General features: G+C 44.3%; 1 protein-coding gene across 2 annotated transcripts in view; it reads left to right on the top strand.

Moving 5' to 3' along the window:
• Positions 1–18380, top strand: part of LOC139559402 (enhancer of filamentation 1-like) — a 44169-nt gene that overhangs the window by 15555 nt on the left and 10234 nt on the right. For both annotated transcript variants that reach the window (XM_071375403.1, XM_071375402.1), the window contains exon 2: positions 7125–7523. In XM_071375403.1, coding sequence (XP_071231504.1) covers positions 7131–7523 — 393 coding nt within the window. In that variant the 5' untranslated portion in view covers positions 7125–7130. The remainder of the gene's footprint in view (positions 1–7124; positions 7524–18380) is intronic.

Below are 18380 nucleotides of genomic sequence, written 5' to 3'. Positions count from 1 at the left end.
GACTGTAGTATTGATTCACTACTGTAGTCTGTAACTGGACTGTAGTTTTGATTCACTACTGTAGTCTGTAACTGGACTGTAGTATTGATTCACTACTGTAGTCTGTAACTGGACAGTTGTATTGATTCACTACTGTAGTCTGTAACTGGACAGTTGTATTGATTCACTACTGTAGTCTGTAACTGGACTGTAGTATTGATTCACTACTGTAGTCTGTAACTGGACTGTAGTATTGATTCACTACTGTAGTCTGTAACTGGACAGTTGTATTGATTCACTACTGTAGTCTGTAACTGGACAGTTGTATTGATTCACTACTGTAGTCTGTAACTGGACTGTAGTTTTGATTCACTACTGTAGTCTGTAACTGGACTGTAGTATTGATTCACTACTGTAGTCTGTAACTGGACTGTAGTTTTGATTCACTACTGTAGTCTGTAACTGGACTGTAGTATTGATTCACTACTGTAGTCTGTAACTGGACTGTAGTTTTGATTCACTACTGTAGTCTGTAACTGGACTGTAGTATTGATTCACTACTGTAGTCTGTAACTGGACAGTTGTATTGATTCACTACTGTAGTCTGTAACTGGACAGTTGTATTGATTCACTACTGTAGTCTGTAACTGGACTGTAGTATTGATTCACTACTCTAGTCCGTAACTGGACTGTAGTTTTGATTCACTACTGTAGTCTGTAACTGGACTGTAGTTTTGATTCACTACTGTAGTCTGTAACTGGACTGTAGTATTGATTCACTACTGTAGTCTGTAACTGGACAGTTGTATTGATTCACTACTGTAGTCTGTAACTGGACAGTTGTATTGATTCACTACTGTAGTCTGTAACTGGACTGTAGTATTGATTCACTACTGTAGTCTGTAACTGGACTGTAGTATTGATTCACTACTGTAGTCTGTAACTGGACTGTAGTATTGAATCACTACTGTAGTTTGTAACTGGACTGTAGTATTGATTCTCTACTGTACTGTCTGTATACACGTGGCATCATACACTAATGCAAGGGGAAAGGAAACGTGGCATGCCATGATAGATGGTTGGTAATGCCTACATACAGACTGGTAGGTTTGTAGGCTACATTAGAAATGTTAAAGTCTAAATTGTGAGGTGGTATAGCCCTTACTGGCATTAAGAGAATCTGATAATCTCAGGACGTGAGGTTTTACCCAGTCTCCCTGTGTAATTATGTTATTACAAGCACATTGGCTCGCGTTTAAACAGCCTTAGTAATCAGAGGGTCAGCAGTGTGCTCTAGGATCGGTCCAAATGAAGAAATTACCATGATCTCTGAACTTCCTTCCAGTCCCACTAGTCTGTTTTATCTAGAACCCTTCACAAGGCCCATTTATTCGCATTGCATCCCAAATGGCACCATGTTCCCTGTATAGTGCACTACTTTTGACCAGAACCCTATGTGCCCTGGTCAAAAGTAGTGCACTATATAGGGAATATGGTGCCATTTGGGACACAGCCTTGAACTGGCTCTCACCCTCAGCCTCAGCAGCAGGGTACACTCAGAGGAACAGGCCGTTCATAGTCATCAGGTCCTCATTACCGTCATTACTATAATTATTTTCTATATTTACCTATGGTAATGAGGCCAAATGAGATGTGCTGGTTCACCCGTTCTTATGCAGTATGTGCCACCATCACCCCCGGGCGCACGTGTTACAGTGGGCTGGCCCTAATTTTCACACTGGGGTTGGGGTATCACATCTGAACTTCATGGGAACATCGTGATGTTCTCACAGTTCTCACAGTTGGGGGGGGGGGGGGGGGGGCACTTGTTGTTGGAACTTGGGAGATCGTTGTCTCTTTAAATGTAGCTAACCCTGCGTTCATAACTAAGTTGGAAGGTGGTATATACCACATATGATTGGGAAAAAGCCCCTTGAATGCCCCTCCAAATGGTAATTACTATTGGGAAACGTCTATCATCCCTGAGCTCCGACTTCTCCCACATGCTGACCTCTGACATCACCTACTAAGGAAATTACCTTGATTAGATAATTTTTTGGCAATTAAACGCAACAACAAAACATTATTTATATAAAGCTATCTATTAACATGTTTTTTGAACACTATTATTTGTTAACAAGTATGATAGCTGCACTTTTAGTTTATGGTTGACACAGCATGTTGGCCATTAGCCATTCCGGCGTTTCTCAACGAGTTCAAAAGCACGTAAATGCCTCCAACTGGTATTTACAACTTCACAACGGGTCATTTCCACCATCCCACTTGGTTATGAACGCAGCATAGGGCTGCTGCTCCCTCCTTCCCATTGCCTTGGGACACAGATCTGTGCTGCGGTGTGGTCGTGGTGGTGAAGTTGGCTGCGGCAGAGGGGGAATTTGGACTGTCGTATTTGTGAGCTCATATACCCAAAGCCACCTTCATTAGGTTGATGTGTACTCTGTAGGCTGAGCCAGAACCACCCAGTGAGCCCTTCCTGAACACTTATTGACTGGGAGGAAAGCTGGGGCCCCGTTCAGTGGTAACGTTACGTAAGGGCTTTTTATTTTCGGTTGGTCAGCAACTCAGTATACGTGTTCCCACACTCAAATGAGAGAACTGTTATTTGTGCTTCGGCGAGACACACCACTGAAAAATACCCCTGTTGATATAGAAGTGTGTGAGTCATAGAACACTCCAGAATGAATGGAAAAGTGTTAGGTCTAAGTTAAGGGGAATGAAAGGGGCTAGACGTGTGTGTGTGTGTGTGTGTGTGTGTGTGTGTGTGTGTGTGTGTGTGTGTGTGTGTGTGTGTGTGTGTGTGTGTGTGTGTGTGTGTGTGTGTGTGTGTGTGTGTGTGTGTGTGTGTGTGTGTGTGTGTGTGTGTGTGTTCCAACCGTCTGGATAGCTCAACGTAGCACTATTCCGCACTTTCTATTGACAACAGCATGAGGCCAAGGCTATATATCACTAGCCAGATGTAGCTAGCCAAGGACAGAGAAACGTGAGGCACATCTCCAACTAGGTCATGTCAGGGTTCTTTCACTTCAGTCATTAGCGTACGTGTCTCTAGACACACAAACTGTTTCTGTGTGTGTTTACTTCTTATCTTAAAAGTCGTATCTTAAGTACTGGTGCTGGATAGTAACTCATTATCAGTTTGTGATGAAGCCACCTGCCAAGGGACGGACACAGTCAACACACTGAAGAATGTTTGTTGTAGATACCTGGTGGGAAACCTAGGTGATTCATTATCTCTCTCCAACTCTAGTAAACCTTGGTCACCCTGTGTTACCATGCCATTAGGGACGTTAGGTAAGGGAAGGACCAGAAAGCCGCTGGTCATAGTTGGTGTCATGAGAGGCGGTGTAATGCCTCTCTCACCAAGCTACTTAACAGCTAGTTTAAAGATAACTACCAAGTTCCAGTAATCCTGTTGGTTCTCATCATGTAGAGTAAGGCTACGTTGCAGCCTAGGAGCCGGGGCCTCCCAGCCCTCTGATAAATGGCAAACACGTGTTTACTGGAGGATAAGCAGCCAGCTGAGTCACCTCGTTATGACTAACCAATGTTTATGCCGGGGATATATGTACACATGCGCTGATTGGTCGGTCACACCTGCTCCAATTACAGATCAGTAGTAGTAGTGTGAATTTGTGTGAGTGGGTGTATGTTTCACCCTGTTCTCTGTGTTCCAGGTGATGTGTGTTAGTTAGACCTAGTGTTTGTCACGGCATTTCTCCACACGCTCACTCACCCAGTTGTCAGACCTCCTAAGAAGTCTGACCTTTGAGTTTATTCACTGTCAGTAAGCAGTGATGACTGCTGATGACAGACTGTATATGTTGGATTTGTGCTACTCTATTAATGTACCCTGTGGTGCTTCAGACCTGCAAAAAAACTAAAGTGTGATTGTGTTTGCAATGTGTGTGAGGCTGTGCTGTTGACACTTGGGCAGTGGTGTCACACTATGCACCGAAGGGCTGCACTGAAAATGTGTTGTATTTCCTCACCATCAAAAACACAATCAAAAAGTCCTCTATCCATCATTTTTGGAATTTCCGATGCTCCCTGACTGTCTAGCTTTCATTTGGGTGATTATTAGCGAGCTGGAAACAGTCAAGAAACTGTATGAATGTAGGTCCATTATCATTCTACACAGGTTGGATTTGATTTTAGTAATTTTCTATTCATTAGTAGATATTTTTATTTTTTATTATTTATTCAAACCACCCGCAGTGTCACGATCGTTATATGGTGGAAGAGAGGAGGACCAAGGCGCAGCGTGATAACAATACATTCTTCTTTTAATTAAGCGAAACGAAGAACACTATACAAACTATACAAACAACAAACGAACGAACGTGACGCTATAAACAAATAGTGCTGACACAAACACTACACATAGACATAGACAAACCAGACATACAACATAGAATGCCCACTCAGATCACACACTGACCAAACAAAACATAAAACATACAAAGCAAACTATGGTCAGGGCGTGACACGCAGGCCGGATTTGATCCCCTCACGGGCCATAAGTTTGACACCCATACAGTAGAGGAAACTGAATGCTGGCAGTCAGAGATGAACACTAGCAGACTGGGTGGTTTGGAAGTGTTGTGATTAGTGGAGCGTTTTTCATCGGCGTCTCACGGCTCTTATCTTCACACTCTCAGAGCTTAGCTGAGCAAAGCTCTCTCACTGTGTGTGTAAATGTTTGTGTTTGTGCTAAAATGAACTGTCTGGTCATTTGTGTTGGCAGATGATTGCATTAATCTGTGTAATTAGTGGAAGATCAACAGTCTGCAAAGTATGATGTTGTTATCATGTCTGTTATGGCAGTGACCTCAAACAAATGATACCTCTCCAGTTCTCCTCACCCAGTAAATATTAAAATGCACCGTGAACACCACTGTAGCCAAGAGTTTACTTATAGAACTGTTGTCTCAGCAATGGACCAAACCTTCATCCATAGATGAAATTGGATTTATGTAGATTCGTATTAGGGGTTAACAAGGCAGTTCATACTCAAAATAATCAGCATGTATCTTCCTCCTTCTTATAAAACAGTAATACGTTCATCATCAGATTACCAATGAACAAGAACAGATCCTCTCCCATTGGCCAGCAGCATGCCGTGACATTAAGGTGTCAAGTAGAAGCGGAGCTTGTGCAGGCAAGCAGCCGGGTGGCGGGGGGTAATTGTGCCTGTAATTGTGCAGTGAGTGTTGGTGGCTCTGACAGAGCACTGACACCACGGTTAGTGAAGCCAGATGCCCAGTGAGAGATAAAGATTCCACCGGTCTAGTAAAGGTTCACATGGGAACACTGTGAATCAGAGTGGGTGGGAAAAAGGAAAAGGCCATGGAACGGTCGGGGAACATTCAGGGAACGGTCAGGCTGAGAGGAAGGCTTCCTGAGTGACAGAGCAAATGGTCCGATAACGTGTGCTTGAGAGGGCGAGAGAAAGAAAGAGTGTGTGTGAGAGAGGGGACAGCCTGAATTCTTAAATGAGAGGTAATATGCAGGAACAGCATACAAGTGTTCCCTAAAAACTGCCTATATGTTTTTGTATTCTATTCATTGCTCTGTAGAATGAGCTGTTTGTTACTGCAATGAATGGTCTTGTACTGTATCAGATTTGGTGTCAGATTTTATGCCCAGCCCAACCCAGCTAAGTCTTCTCTGGTGTCATTGCGAGTGAAAAGCAGAAGCACAGTGTGTAAAGCAGACTGACTGAATTAAGAAAAGCACATCTAAAATGAACAGTAAGTCTGGTGGACTTGTGTTACACGGTGACCTCAATCCCAACAGTCCCTCTGTGGCAGTTTATCTCTGGTTGGGATGTGATGATGAGAATCATTTTTGTGGTTGTGTGTTGAGATAGTAATACCACTGCAGTGGCTTTACTAGCACAGAGGATATCTATATGATGTATTTATTTTTGCTCTATACTGTATGTCCGTTTGCTCAGATGGATGTGTTTACCAAGGCAATTTGGGCTAAGTGCTTGTCCCCTATAGACACAATAGTGGGGGTTTCGTATCTCAAGTGCTATGGTTGGGAACCATTACCCTTAACCACTGCACACCAATCAACCAGTTGGGTAACCGTGCCCTGGAGCACACACAGCAAGGAATGAGAAAATCCTATCAAGTTCAAATCAGTCAAGAAAACATCTGGCATGGGACCTAATAGAATTTTGCATGGTAATTGCAAGTTGCACATTGAACAGTTGTGACAGTTCACCGTAAGACTTACTGTACATAACAACCCCATGGACTAGAACAGTGGTCCCAAACTGTGGGGAGCGCTCCCTCAGGGCGGCGCGAGGGGTTGGCGGGCCCCCCCCCCCCATAAAAACGTACTTTTGAAAGTTGTAATAGTAGAGGTGCAATGTCGAAATTGGATAGTGCATCATCAGTTCCCCTTGTCGTGTTAGTCATTGTATACCTTGGAGAGCTACTGTATTTATAACTTGACATAAATGTCCAGATCAACTAGCCCATGCCAGCTAATGTTTTTTTATTTAGGTTTTTTAGCCCATAGATATTGTTGTAATTAGTCACTCAAATATCACATGAATATACATTAGACATGGCAAAATGTATAGAATTGTAAGGAAATGTGCGTTAAAACTGCAACATTTACTTTGCACCCAATGACAAAATGTGTACAATTGCAGGAAATAAGCTTTAAACCTGCAAAATTCTCTCTACTAACAAGAGGAGTATGAACAGTTTGTGTTATGAACAGTGCTTGTGCCTATAGAAATATGAGCTCCCGAGTGGCGCAGCGGTCTAAGGCACTGCATCTCAGTGCAAGATGTGTCATTATAGTACGTGGTTCGAATCCAGGCTGTATCACATCTGACCGTGATTGGGAGTCCCATAGGGCGGCGCACAATTGGCCCAGCGTCATCTGGATTTGGCTGGAGTAGGCAGTCATTGTAAATAAGAATTTGTTCTTAACTGACTTGCCTGGTTGAATAAAAAATGTAATAATAGATGTGTGTGTGCAGGGGGGGTGTGGGATGTTCCCCAAGTCCAACCTACAGTCTTTTTCTTTAAGCAGTGACAGGCTAAAAGACTATAAACTGTATGTTGCTAAATGTAGACTGACTTCCTCTCTTCTCTCTGTAGAACCTGATGGCCAAGGCGTTGTACGACAACGTCCCGGAGTCCCCGGAGGAGTTGGCCTTCCGGAAGGGAGACATCCTAACGATCATTGAGCAGAACACGGGCGGCCTTGAGGGCTGGTGGCTCTGCTCGCTGCATGGGCGCCAGGGTATCGCCCCCGGCAACCGCCTCAAGCTGCTGATTGGTCCCATGTTCGACACCCAGTCCCCGGCCGCCCAATCGTCACCTACGGGCTCAGCCTACCAGCAGAAGGTGGGCGTGTCGTCGTCCCAGGGGCTGTACCAGGTGCCGCCCTCCCAGAGCCCGGGTCAGCAGGGCATCTACCAGGTGCCTCCAGGGCAGGATGTCTACCAGGTCCCTCCACAGAGGAGCGCCCTGGCTGCAGACAACACCCCCAGCAAGGTAAGAGACCTGGAGAGACAGAGGGTTGGGGGGGGAGAGAGAGAGAGAGAGAGAGAGAGAGAGAGAGAGAGAGAGAGAGAGAGAGAGAGAGAGAGAGAGAGAGAGAGAGAGAGAGAGAGAGAGAGAGAGAGAGTGAGAGAGAGAGAGGGGGAGAGAGAGAGAGAAAGAAAGAGAGATTGAGAGAGAGAGAGAGAGAGAAGCTAAAGCTGGTCCCCTGACCTCAGGGTTCTGGGATTATCAAAGGGGATTGGAAACCCCATAAACACCAGCAGACACAGGAGACATTAAATACTACAGGGCTTGGAGCTTTACAGTTTAAACCATGGGCTGTTCTGTTCTCCTGCACCTCACTGGCCTCAGACCTGTCTTATGAGAGTCATTACACAGACATAGTCACAGGCCAGAGGGATTGCAGGGCTGCAAATGTAAATGAAATGTGGACAGGGTGTGCCCTGATGTTAGTTCACCACAGAACAGGTCAGTGTTTTTATGCATTGAGAGAGCAAGACTCCCATTTGGCTTATTTATGTGTTGGCGAGCTAGGGCCAGGGTAGGGCCAGGGAAGCCACAGAAGGGCACTGAACGGGGCACAACTCATGGAAAAACAAACAGTGCAGCACCAGATGCCTGTACTTAGGTCTCTGCACTCAAATACAATACTCAGTTCACAGACAACAACCAAGCCCAGTGCAAATGGATTCACCAGTCGTCCATATGTCTATTTATGTTCCATGCGGTACAGTATAGCTGTGTATTTCTGTAGTGTAATAACCTATACGCTACAGTATATCAATAAAAGCACATAAATACATACAGTGCATTCGGAAAAGTATTCAGACTCCCTGACTTTTTCCACATTTTGTTACGTAACAGCCCTATTCTAAAATTGATTTTAAAAAATGTTAAAAAAAATACAAATATCATCAATCTACACACAATACCCCATAACGACAAAGCAAAAACAGGTTTTTAGTCATTTTAGAAAAAATGTGTAAATAAATAAATATAAATAAATAAATACATTTAAAAAATATTATAGTAGTATTCAGACCCTTTACTCAGTACTTTGTTGAAGCACCTTTGGCAGCGATTACAGCCTCGAGTCTTCTTGGGTACACCTGTATTTGGGAGTTTTTCCTATTCTTCTCTGCAGATCCTCTCAAGCTCTGTCAGGTTGGATTGGGAGCGTCGCTGCACAGCTATTTTCAGGTCTCTCCAGAGATTTTTGATCAGGTTCAAGTCCGGGCTCTGGCTGGGCCACTCAAGGACATTTAGAGACTTGTCCAGAAGCCTCTCCTGCGTTGTCTTGGCTGTGTGCTTAGTGTCATTGTCTTGTTGGAAGGTGGACCTTCGACACAGTCTGAGGTCCTGAGCGTTCTGGAGCAGATTTTCATCAAGGATCTCTCTGTACTTTGCTCCGTTCATCTTTCCCTCGATCCTGACTAGTGTCACAGTCCCTGCCGCTGAAAAACATCCCCACAGCATCATGCTGCCACCACCATGCTTCACCGTAGGGATGGTGCCAGGTTTCCTCCAGACGTGACGCTTGGCATTCAGGCCAAAGAGTTCAATCTTGGTTTCATCAGACCAGATAATCTTGTTTCTCATGGTCTGAGAGTCTTTAGGGGCCTTTTGGCAAACTCCAAACAGGCTGTCATGTGCCTTTTACTGAGGTGTGGCTTCCATCTGGCCACTCTACCATAAAGGCCTGCTTGGTAGAGTGCTGCAGAGATGGTTGTCCTTCTCGAAGGTAAAAAAAAAGAAAGTTTTTTGCTTTGTCATTATGGGGTATATTGATGAGGATTTAAAATAAGAATAAAGAATAAATCAAATCAAAGCAAACTTTATTTGTCACATGCGCCGAATACAACAAGTGTAGACTTTACTGTGAAATGCTTACGAGTTAAGGAAATATATACCAAGTAGATTAAAATAAAAAGTAAAAATAAAAAGTAACACAATAAGAATAACGAGGCTATATACAGGGGGTACCATACCGAGTCAGTGTGCAGGGGTACAGGTTAGTTGAGGTAATCTGTACATGTAGGTGGAGGTGAAGTGACTATGCATAGTTAATAAACAGCGAGTAGCAGCAGTGTACAAACATGGGGGGGGTTCAATGTAAATTGTCCAGTGGCGATTTTATGAAATGTTCAGCAGTCTTATGGCTTGGGGGTAGAAGCTGTTGAGTAGGTCCTAGATTTGGCGCTCTGGTACCGCTTACCGTGCGGTAGCAGAGAAAACAGTCTATAACTTGTGACGGAAGTCTCTGACAATTTTATGGGCTTTCCTTTGACACCGCCTCCCAGTGATGTACTGGGCCGTTCGCACTACCCTCTGTAGCGCTTTACGGTCAGAAGGCTGTAACGTAACAAAATGTGGAAAAAGTTAAGGGGTCTGAATACTTTCCGAATGCACTGTATCTGGCTGTTTCTCTGAGGTAGTTTCCAAGCATTTTCACATCGCGTTTAAAACATTAAAAAAATAATTACAACATATGGAAGCCAATGGAAAGGGAGTGGCGGAGGTACATCACTGGAAGTTATGTCAAATATATATATATTTTCTTGTTTATTCAAAATCATCAAAAACTGGATAAGACACTCTATTCCATCAAATTTGGGGAGGGAGAAATTAATTATAACCTGGTGGTATTTCTTCTATCCGGGGGTATTTTCAACAGGAAGGCATGAGTTAACAGAGACGTTCCCAAACTACGGTGTGTGTTTGTGGGGTAAATAGGGAGCAGGCGCCTGGAGCTTAGCTATGCGTCCCAAATGGCACCCTATTCCATTTATAGTGCACTACTTTTGACCAGGGCCCATGGTCAAAAGTAGTGCACTATGGAGGGAATAGGGTGCCGTTTGGGATACACATTCTGAGCCAGGAATGGAGCTGCGATAAGCCAGTCAACCAATCAGGAGGCACCAGGGTGCTGAGCAAGAGTTCAGAGAACAGAGACACTAGCTCAGAACAGAAAGGCCTGTCAATCAATCCCACCTGTACTGTGCAAACATGCAGTCTCTGTCTGAAAGGGCACCCTATTCAATATATAGTGCACTACTTTTGACCAGGGCCCATAGAGCTCTGGTCAAAAGTAGTGCACTATGTAGGGTATAGTAGGGTGCCATTTGAGGCACACCAATAATCAATAATCACTATCACTCCCCTCTCACTGATAAAGAGTTTACTAAAGGAACGGAATTAAGGCTTTGGTGAAAAGGTCAATTAAATAAGTCTATATGAATGTGCCTCGTGTCTACACGCTACAATGTATAATCAACTTGTTTGAGATTAAATTGAGACTGTGTCAACGTCGAAAAGTTCAATCTGTGTTTAGCAAAGTGGGGCCACTGCAGATTTCAGCTGTGTTCCTGAACACTGGCCATTAAAAGAAAGCCGCAATGGATGCCTCTGTGTGCTCTGTGGAGTCCAGACAGACAGGGCTGTGTTGTTTTCTGCTGAGTTCTGAGTGACTCACTGATTTGCCAACACAGAGCTGTGCTGGGCCCAAATGTCACCCTATCCCCTATATAGTGCACTACTTTTGACTAGCCCATAGGGAATAGGGTGCCATTTGGGACATCGCCCTGGTCTAGGTTGATGAAGAAAGAGGCAGGCCAGCTCTGTTGTTGACTGGCTGAGTGGTTACTGCATTACTGGCTGTTCAGGTGTGGTGTTCTGGTTAATTAAGCTGGTTAAAAGGGAGGTTAGGGGGATTTCCTGGTTGCCAAGCACACACGCACACACAAACACACACACACACACACACACACACACACACACACACACACACACACACACACACACACACACACACACACACACACACACACACACACACACACACACACACACACACACACACTTCCTCCTTCCAAGGAGTCAAATGATTATGGGCATTGAGGCAGACAGCCTCCTATACTGAGAATCCCCTCTCATATCCCACCAAAGCCACCATGTGTCGACATGTCACAGCTGTGAAAGGACACAGCTTTGTTACTCAGACAAAATGCAAGTTTAGCTTTAAAAAACAGATAATAAACATGTTGTACCACCGCGCCTCTCCTCTCTCTAAAGATCTATTTAACTGTACTGTATTTAAGAATATGAATATGTATATATAAATAGTGTGTAAATAGTATTTTTGTTGTCTCTTGGTGTCATTCCTATATCTAACTTTTTTTATTATTTTGAATTAAATGTAATATCTGTTTTTCTTGTCTATAACTGTTCTGTACTGTTCTGACATGCATTTGTACATTTTATGTGGACCCCAGGAAGAGTAGCTGCTGCATGTGCAGAAGCTCATAGGGATCCGGATAAACGCAACTAATTGTTTGTGTGTGTGTGTATGTGTGTATGTGTGTGTCTAGCATGCCAACCCCGCTGTGAAATTTCAGATTGGCGACTGGTTATTTTATATTCATGTGACGTAGGGCTTTGGTATATAAATGCACACTGAGGTTTGGCACTGGCTCTAGCTAGCTCTCTCTGGCTACTCAGTTTGATGCTGCGGCCCTGGCTGCCTGTCCTTGTGTAACCCTTCAGAGAGGGTGAGCTAAAGCGCCCCAACCACAGCTGCCCCATTCAAGGCCCCAGTGTTGGCCCAGAGCTGGCCCGAAGCTGGGAGCCATCCATGGGGCTCTCTGCCACACAAAGAGCCCCTCACAGAGGCCAGGAGTTGCCTTGCACCACCCTTTGTCACACTGGTGTTAGATGGCAGTTTTATCATCAGTCACTGGCCCTGGTTCTTCTGATTCTCAAAGGTGCGTCTGTTTCTCTCTCTGTTCAAGGCCCCGCCGAGCCTCTTATCTACTCCTACCAGTCCTCTTCCTCACATCCTGCCTCAGCAAGACAAGGCTCGCTCCTTCTATGGCCACTTCCTGTCTCTGTCTTATACCCACGTAGAGATCCTATCATTCGCTGATGTGGACTGTGATCAACAGTAAAAAACACAGTGTCACGTTCTGACCTTAGTTCCTTTGTTTTGTCTTTTGTTTTGTATGGTCAGGGCGTGAGTTGGGGTGGGCAGTCTATGTTTGTATTTCTATGTTGTCTATTTCTATGTGTTTGGCCTGATATGGTTCTCAATCAGAGACAGGTGTTTTGCGTTGTCTCTGATTGGGAACCATATTTAGGTAGCCTGTTTTGTATTGTGGGTTGTGGGTTATTGTCTATGTTATGTTGCATGTTAGCACAGTGTTTATATTAGCGGTCACGTTCGTCTTATTCGTTTTGTTGTTTTTTGTTTAAGTGTTCTTCATTAAATATAGAAGAATGTATTCAAACCACGCTGCGCTTTGGTCCGCTTCTTACGACGATCGTGACACACAGTGCGACTGAGTTAATAAACTTCCACAAGTCACAGAGGATTGAGGAAGTGAACTGCTTGGGTAACTGAGTTGGCCGTTAGAGTGGAGGTAACCAGGTCAAGCTCCAATAAATGGCTTGTTTGTGAGGTTTGCAAGACATTGCTTGACTACTTTTGACCAGAGCCCTATTGGCCCTGATCAAAAGTAGTGCACTCTAGTATGGAATAGGGTGCCATTTGGGACGCAGAAGTATTTTCTCTCTCTAATCATGTGTGGGAAATGAATTATTCCTTCCTGTGGCGCTCCCTCCTTTAGACATGTGTCTGCTCTCTATTGTCGCCGCGGTGACAAATCACTGGCCTGTGTAATTTGACCCAGGGCAAGGTCATAAATCCCATTGTATCAAAGGGAATTGGTGTCCATGTTGGTGTTGGTGTCCATCATCCGCACACCAACAGAGATAGAGAGAGAGAGAGAGAGATCCTTCCAGAAAAGTAAAGATAGAAGAAAAAAAGCTCTTTCTGCAGTGCCAAGGAGTAAGAAAGTGGAGAGAAAGTGTGGAGGGAGAAAGGGAGGACAGGAAATGCTTGTCTGAAAGGTAACTTCCATTTTCCCGGTTTAAAATCTATGCTGACAGGGACAGCTAGTAGGTCACATTCTACGTCTCCCTTCTCCCCGCTTTTTCACTTTCTCACAAATCAAAAAGGACATCTTAATAATGAATAAATTCCTGGAAAGTAAACAGAAAATGGCCGTTCCATCATTAAAACGACCCCTATTAGTATAATTTCTGCCCATTTTGAGATTAACAAAGTCTTTGATCAGAGGGAATAAAAGATTATCCTTATTAGCGATGGAATCAGTGAGCGTGTGTGCATAAGTGTGTGTGTGAGGGCTCTTTTAACGCCCCTGGTAATGCCCAATCTTTACTTGGCTTTGACCACATGGTCACATCGTCATCATGGAGATGGCTGATCGAGGCCTCGTGGGATTGGCCACTTAATTACCTGCATTAATTAGTTTGCCATGTTATATAGGCCACCGTCGCTCTGAGCTGTGGAAGGGAACATTAGTGTTCATCTGAAGTGAACGTTGATGAGAAATAACCTATAATAACACTGTAAAGCTATACGACTGTGAGTCAGCAACCGCAGGTGCCCCCTTGAAATCCCCTTGAAACCAAGAGGACAAGGGTAGCATCCCAAATGGTACCCTATTCCCTATGTAGTGCACTACTTTTGACCAGGGCACTATGTAGGGAATAGGGTGTCATTTGGGACGTAGCCCATGATTCAGCACGGCAGGTGCCCTCTGTAAACCAAGGTGCCCTCTTGAAAGGCTTTATAGGAACTCTGCCACACCCCTTCCTTTTTGAGTGACACTTACGAAGAATAACATCACTAATGCCACTCTCTTACACGCTATTAGTCATATCATTAATAATGTGTATTGGGTGGCAACGGATTGAATTTCCCTGGTACTGACATGGCTCCCTGTGTGGCTTCTGCCCACCCTCAGTGACTGAAAGCTGAAACAACACCATTGTGTTGACAATTGCTAATGAGAAGATGGGGGGTGAAGGGATGGTTGAAGGGGGATGAAGGAGGGGTGGGGGCGGGGAAGTTATATGAGAGAATGGTGGCTTTACTGTGTCAGCAGCAGCCACACACACATACACACACACACTGAGGAGTGGGTAAGGGCACAGTGGTGATGTCAGGACAAGGATGGCGATATAGGGGGGAATGGATGGATGGAATCACCCCATCCAGTTCTAACAGGGGTCAATGGCTGCCTGGCAATATGATTGTCACCATTAGGGTGATCTGGCCACCGTTGACATGTGTCATCAAGTCATCAGCATGTGAATGAGCAATGAAACGGTGTGAAATGACAACCTAGTGCGCCTTTCTGCACCTATGCTCACACCTTCCAGTGTTCACACACACAAACCTACACAAACATTCACACTCAAACTAGCTTTCTTTCAGAGCTGAAGCAGCACTGTCATCACAATGCAGGGTTTACTTATAAAGGTCAAAGTCGTAGTGAACAGTTGACAATTACATTTTAAATCTACTTAAAATACTAGGCTATGTATGTATTTATCAAACCCATGAAGTCATTGTTGGCAACATGACACGATGACTACCACTGAAATCATATGCGGGGAAAAAACCAACCTGTCCCAACTAGAATCTGTCAGCACATTAAAGTAAATGTGGTGTGGGCTGAAAGAATAATGAGTCACTCAGTACTGGGTTGTTCTATCTCAACAATGCATGCAGCACCTTGGGGACACATTTTTGAACCTGATCCTTCTGTAGTCACCCACAGTCCTGTGTGACTAATCCATGATAGAATCCACCTAAAGAGCCTGTCTGCATCCCAAACGGAACCCAATTCCCTATGGGCTCTGGTCAAAAGTAGTGTACTATTGTATATAGGGAATAGGGTGCCATTTGGGACAGATCTCATCACCTGAGTGGGAACAAGTATTTACCCAGTCCCCTGGCATATATGATGTCATCAGCACTCACCCAACAAGACTCTATTTTCTGATTCCGCCGTCCGCCTGCCCATCCCCGTAAAGGAACCAGTCAGGTCAATATTTACCCAACCACCATTAGGAGCGCCAAGTACCCCGGCAGAGCCCGCCGCAGCGGCAAAGCCTGCTGGGTAAACAGTGGGTGAAGATGGGAAATAAATGAGCAGTGTTTGTCTGGCAGTGAATGACAAGACCCCGTTATGGGAAGAGTGGAGTAGAGAGTGGCTGTCTGCGTCAAGGAATGGCAACCTATTCCCTTTATAGTGCACTACTTGTTTTGACCAGGGCCCAAAAGGCTCTGGTCAAAAGTAGTGCACTACAAAATGGATAGGGTGCCATTCGGGACATAACCTGACATGTACCTGTTGAGTAGCCAGATTGGTCACTGTGGTTTTCTGGCTTTCATAGGTACCATGTTAGCCATCTCTGGACTGTGTGTGAGAGAGGGTAACTCAAAAACAGAGATCTCCTTTTGTGCAATGCACATTCACTGCAACTTTCCCACACAAAGCCACGCCACAGGGAGTATAGGAACTACAGAGAAAGCAACAAGGACCTTTTAGTCCAGGACTTTCCTTTGTTGTTGTGTGAAGGGAAGCTATGCTGGTGTGTCTGGTTACACATGCCCTGGGAGCTTGTACCCAATCAAAGATACACGTGTGTGTGTGAGAAGAATAGAATGTAGCATGGCTATTGGTTCCCATGCCTAGACTTAGTAATAGGATCATGGCTTTTTTCAGTCTGTCATAGCTTGGTTGACTAACCTGTAGTGAGTAAAAGTTTAGTCTGTAGGTCCTACAGGGTGATGTACAGTTGAAGTCGGAAGTTTACATGCACTTAGGTTGGAGTCATTAAAACTCGTTTTTCAACCACTCCACAAATTTCTTGTCAACAAACTATAGTTTTTGCATTTCGGTTAGGACATCTACTTTGTGCATGACCCAAGTAATTTTTCCAACAATTGTTTACAGACAGATTATTTCACTTATAATTCACTGTATCACAATTCCAGTGGGTCACAAGATTACATACACTAAGTTGACTGTGCCTTTAAACAGCTTGGAACATTCCAGATAATGATGTCATGGCTTTAGAAGCTTCTGATAGGCTAATTGACGTAATTTGAGTCAATTGGAGGTGTACCTGTGGATGTATTTCAAGGCCTACCTTCAAACTCAGTGCCTCTTTGCTTGACATCATGAGAAAATCAAAAGAAATCAGCCAAGACCTCAGAAAAAACATTGTAGACCTCCTGCAAATCAATCCCAGAACAACAGCAAAGGACCTTGTGAAGATGCTGGAGGAAACAGGTACAAAAGTATCTATATCCACAGTAAAACGAGTCCTTTATCGACATGACCTGAAAGGCTGCTCAGCAAGGAAGAAACCACTGCTCCAAAACCGCCATTAAAAGGCCAGACTACGGTTTGCAACTGCACATGGGGACAAAGATTGTACTTTTTGGAGAAATGTCCTCTGGTCTGGTGGAACAAAAATAGAACTGTTTGGCCATAATGACCATCGTTCTGTTTGGAGCAAAAAGGGGGACGCTTGCAAGCCGAAGAACACCATCCCATCCGTGGCAGCATCATGTTGCGGGGGTGTTTTACTGCAGGAGGGACTGGTGCACTTCACAAAATAGATGGCGTCATGAGAAAGGAAAATTATGTGGATATATTGAAGCAACATCTCAAGTCATCAGTCAGAAAGTTAAAGCTTGGTCGCAAATGGGTCATCCAAATGGACATTGACCCCAAGCATACTTCCAAAGTTGTGGCAAAATGACTTAAGGACAACAAAGTCAAGGTATTGGTGTGGCCATCACAAAGCCCTGACCTCAATCCTATAGAAAATGTTGTGGGCAGAACTGAAAAAGTGCGTGCGAGCAAGGAGGCCTACAAACCTGACTCAGTTACACCAGCTCTGTCAGGAGGAATGGGCCAAAATTCACCCAACTTATTGTGGGAAGCTTGTGGAAGGCTACCTGAAACGTTTGACCCAAGTTAAACAATTTAAAGGCAATGCTACCAAATACTAATTGAGTGTATGTAAACTTCTGACCCACTGGGATTGTGATGAAAGAAATAAAAACTGAAATAAATCATTCTCTCTACTATTATTCTGACATTTCACATTCTTAAAATAAAGTGGTGATCCTAACTGACCTAAGACAGGGAATTTTTACCAGGATTAAATGTCAAGAATTGTGAAAAACTGAGTTTAAATGTATTTGGCTAAGGTGTATGTAAACTTCCGACTTCAACTGTATGTATGGATAGGAATGCCAACAATGAGCACCTTAAATCACACTGGGAGGGTATTTACAGATCTCTCCCTCCCTGACTCTCTCCCTCCCTTCCTCTATGGGAAACATATGTTTACATTGCCAATGCAAGTGAAATGGATAAACAAAAGTGAAATAAATAATAAAAAGTAAAAAACAGTAAATATTACACTCACAAGTTCCAAAAGAATAGAGACATTTCAAATGTCATATTATGTCTATATACAATGTTGAAACGATGTGCAAATAGTTAAAGTACAAAAGGAAAGATTGATAAGCGGGGCGGAGCAAGTGAACCCAAGTGCAGACTCAGATGAGGAGACAGGGATAAGGTAACTAAGGTATTTATTGAACAGCGGGGGGGAGATGGGGTGGCCAGAGGAGCCTCGGGCAGGTAGCAGGGAAACAAGGACTGAGGCTGGGGCAAGGGGAGCGAGGGCAGGGTAAGCAGGTCCAGAGCGGAATCCAAGGAAGCCGTAGAGCGGGGGTCCAGGGCAGGGAAGCAGGACTGACGAGACGAGGGATAGGGACCAGAGGCAGAGCGGACGGAATGATCAGAGATTACAATCTGGCAACGTGGAAGTGGCAGGGTTGAGTATTTGTAGAGGTCTTGATTATGAAACAGGTTGCAGCTGGTGGGGATCGGCTCTGCCTCCAGCACACCTGTCTCCCCTCACACAATCACATGCACCCACACATAGAGAAAGAGG

The sequence above is a fragment of the Salvelinus alpinus genome, chromosome 29 (genome assembly GCF_045679555.1).
Source record: "Salvelinus alpinus chromosome 29, SLU_Salpinus.1, whole genome shotgun sequence".
Classification (NCBI taxonomy): domain Eukaryota; kingdom Metazoa; phylum Chordata; class Actinopteri; order Salmoniformes; family Salmonidae; genus Salvelinus; species Salvelinus alpinus.
The sequence above is the reverse complement of the archived record's forward strand: the minus strand, read 5'-3'. Positions and strand labels throughout refer to the sequence as shown.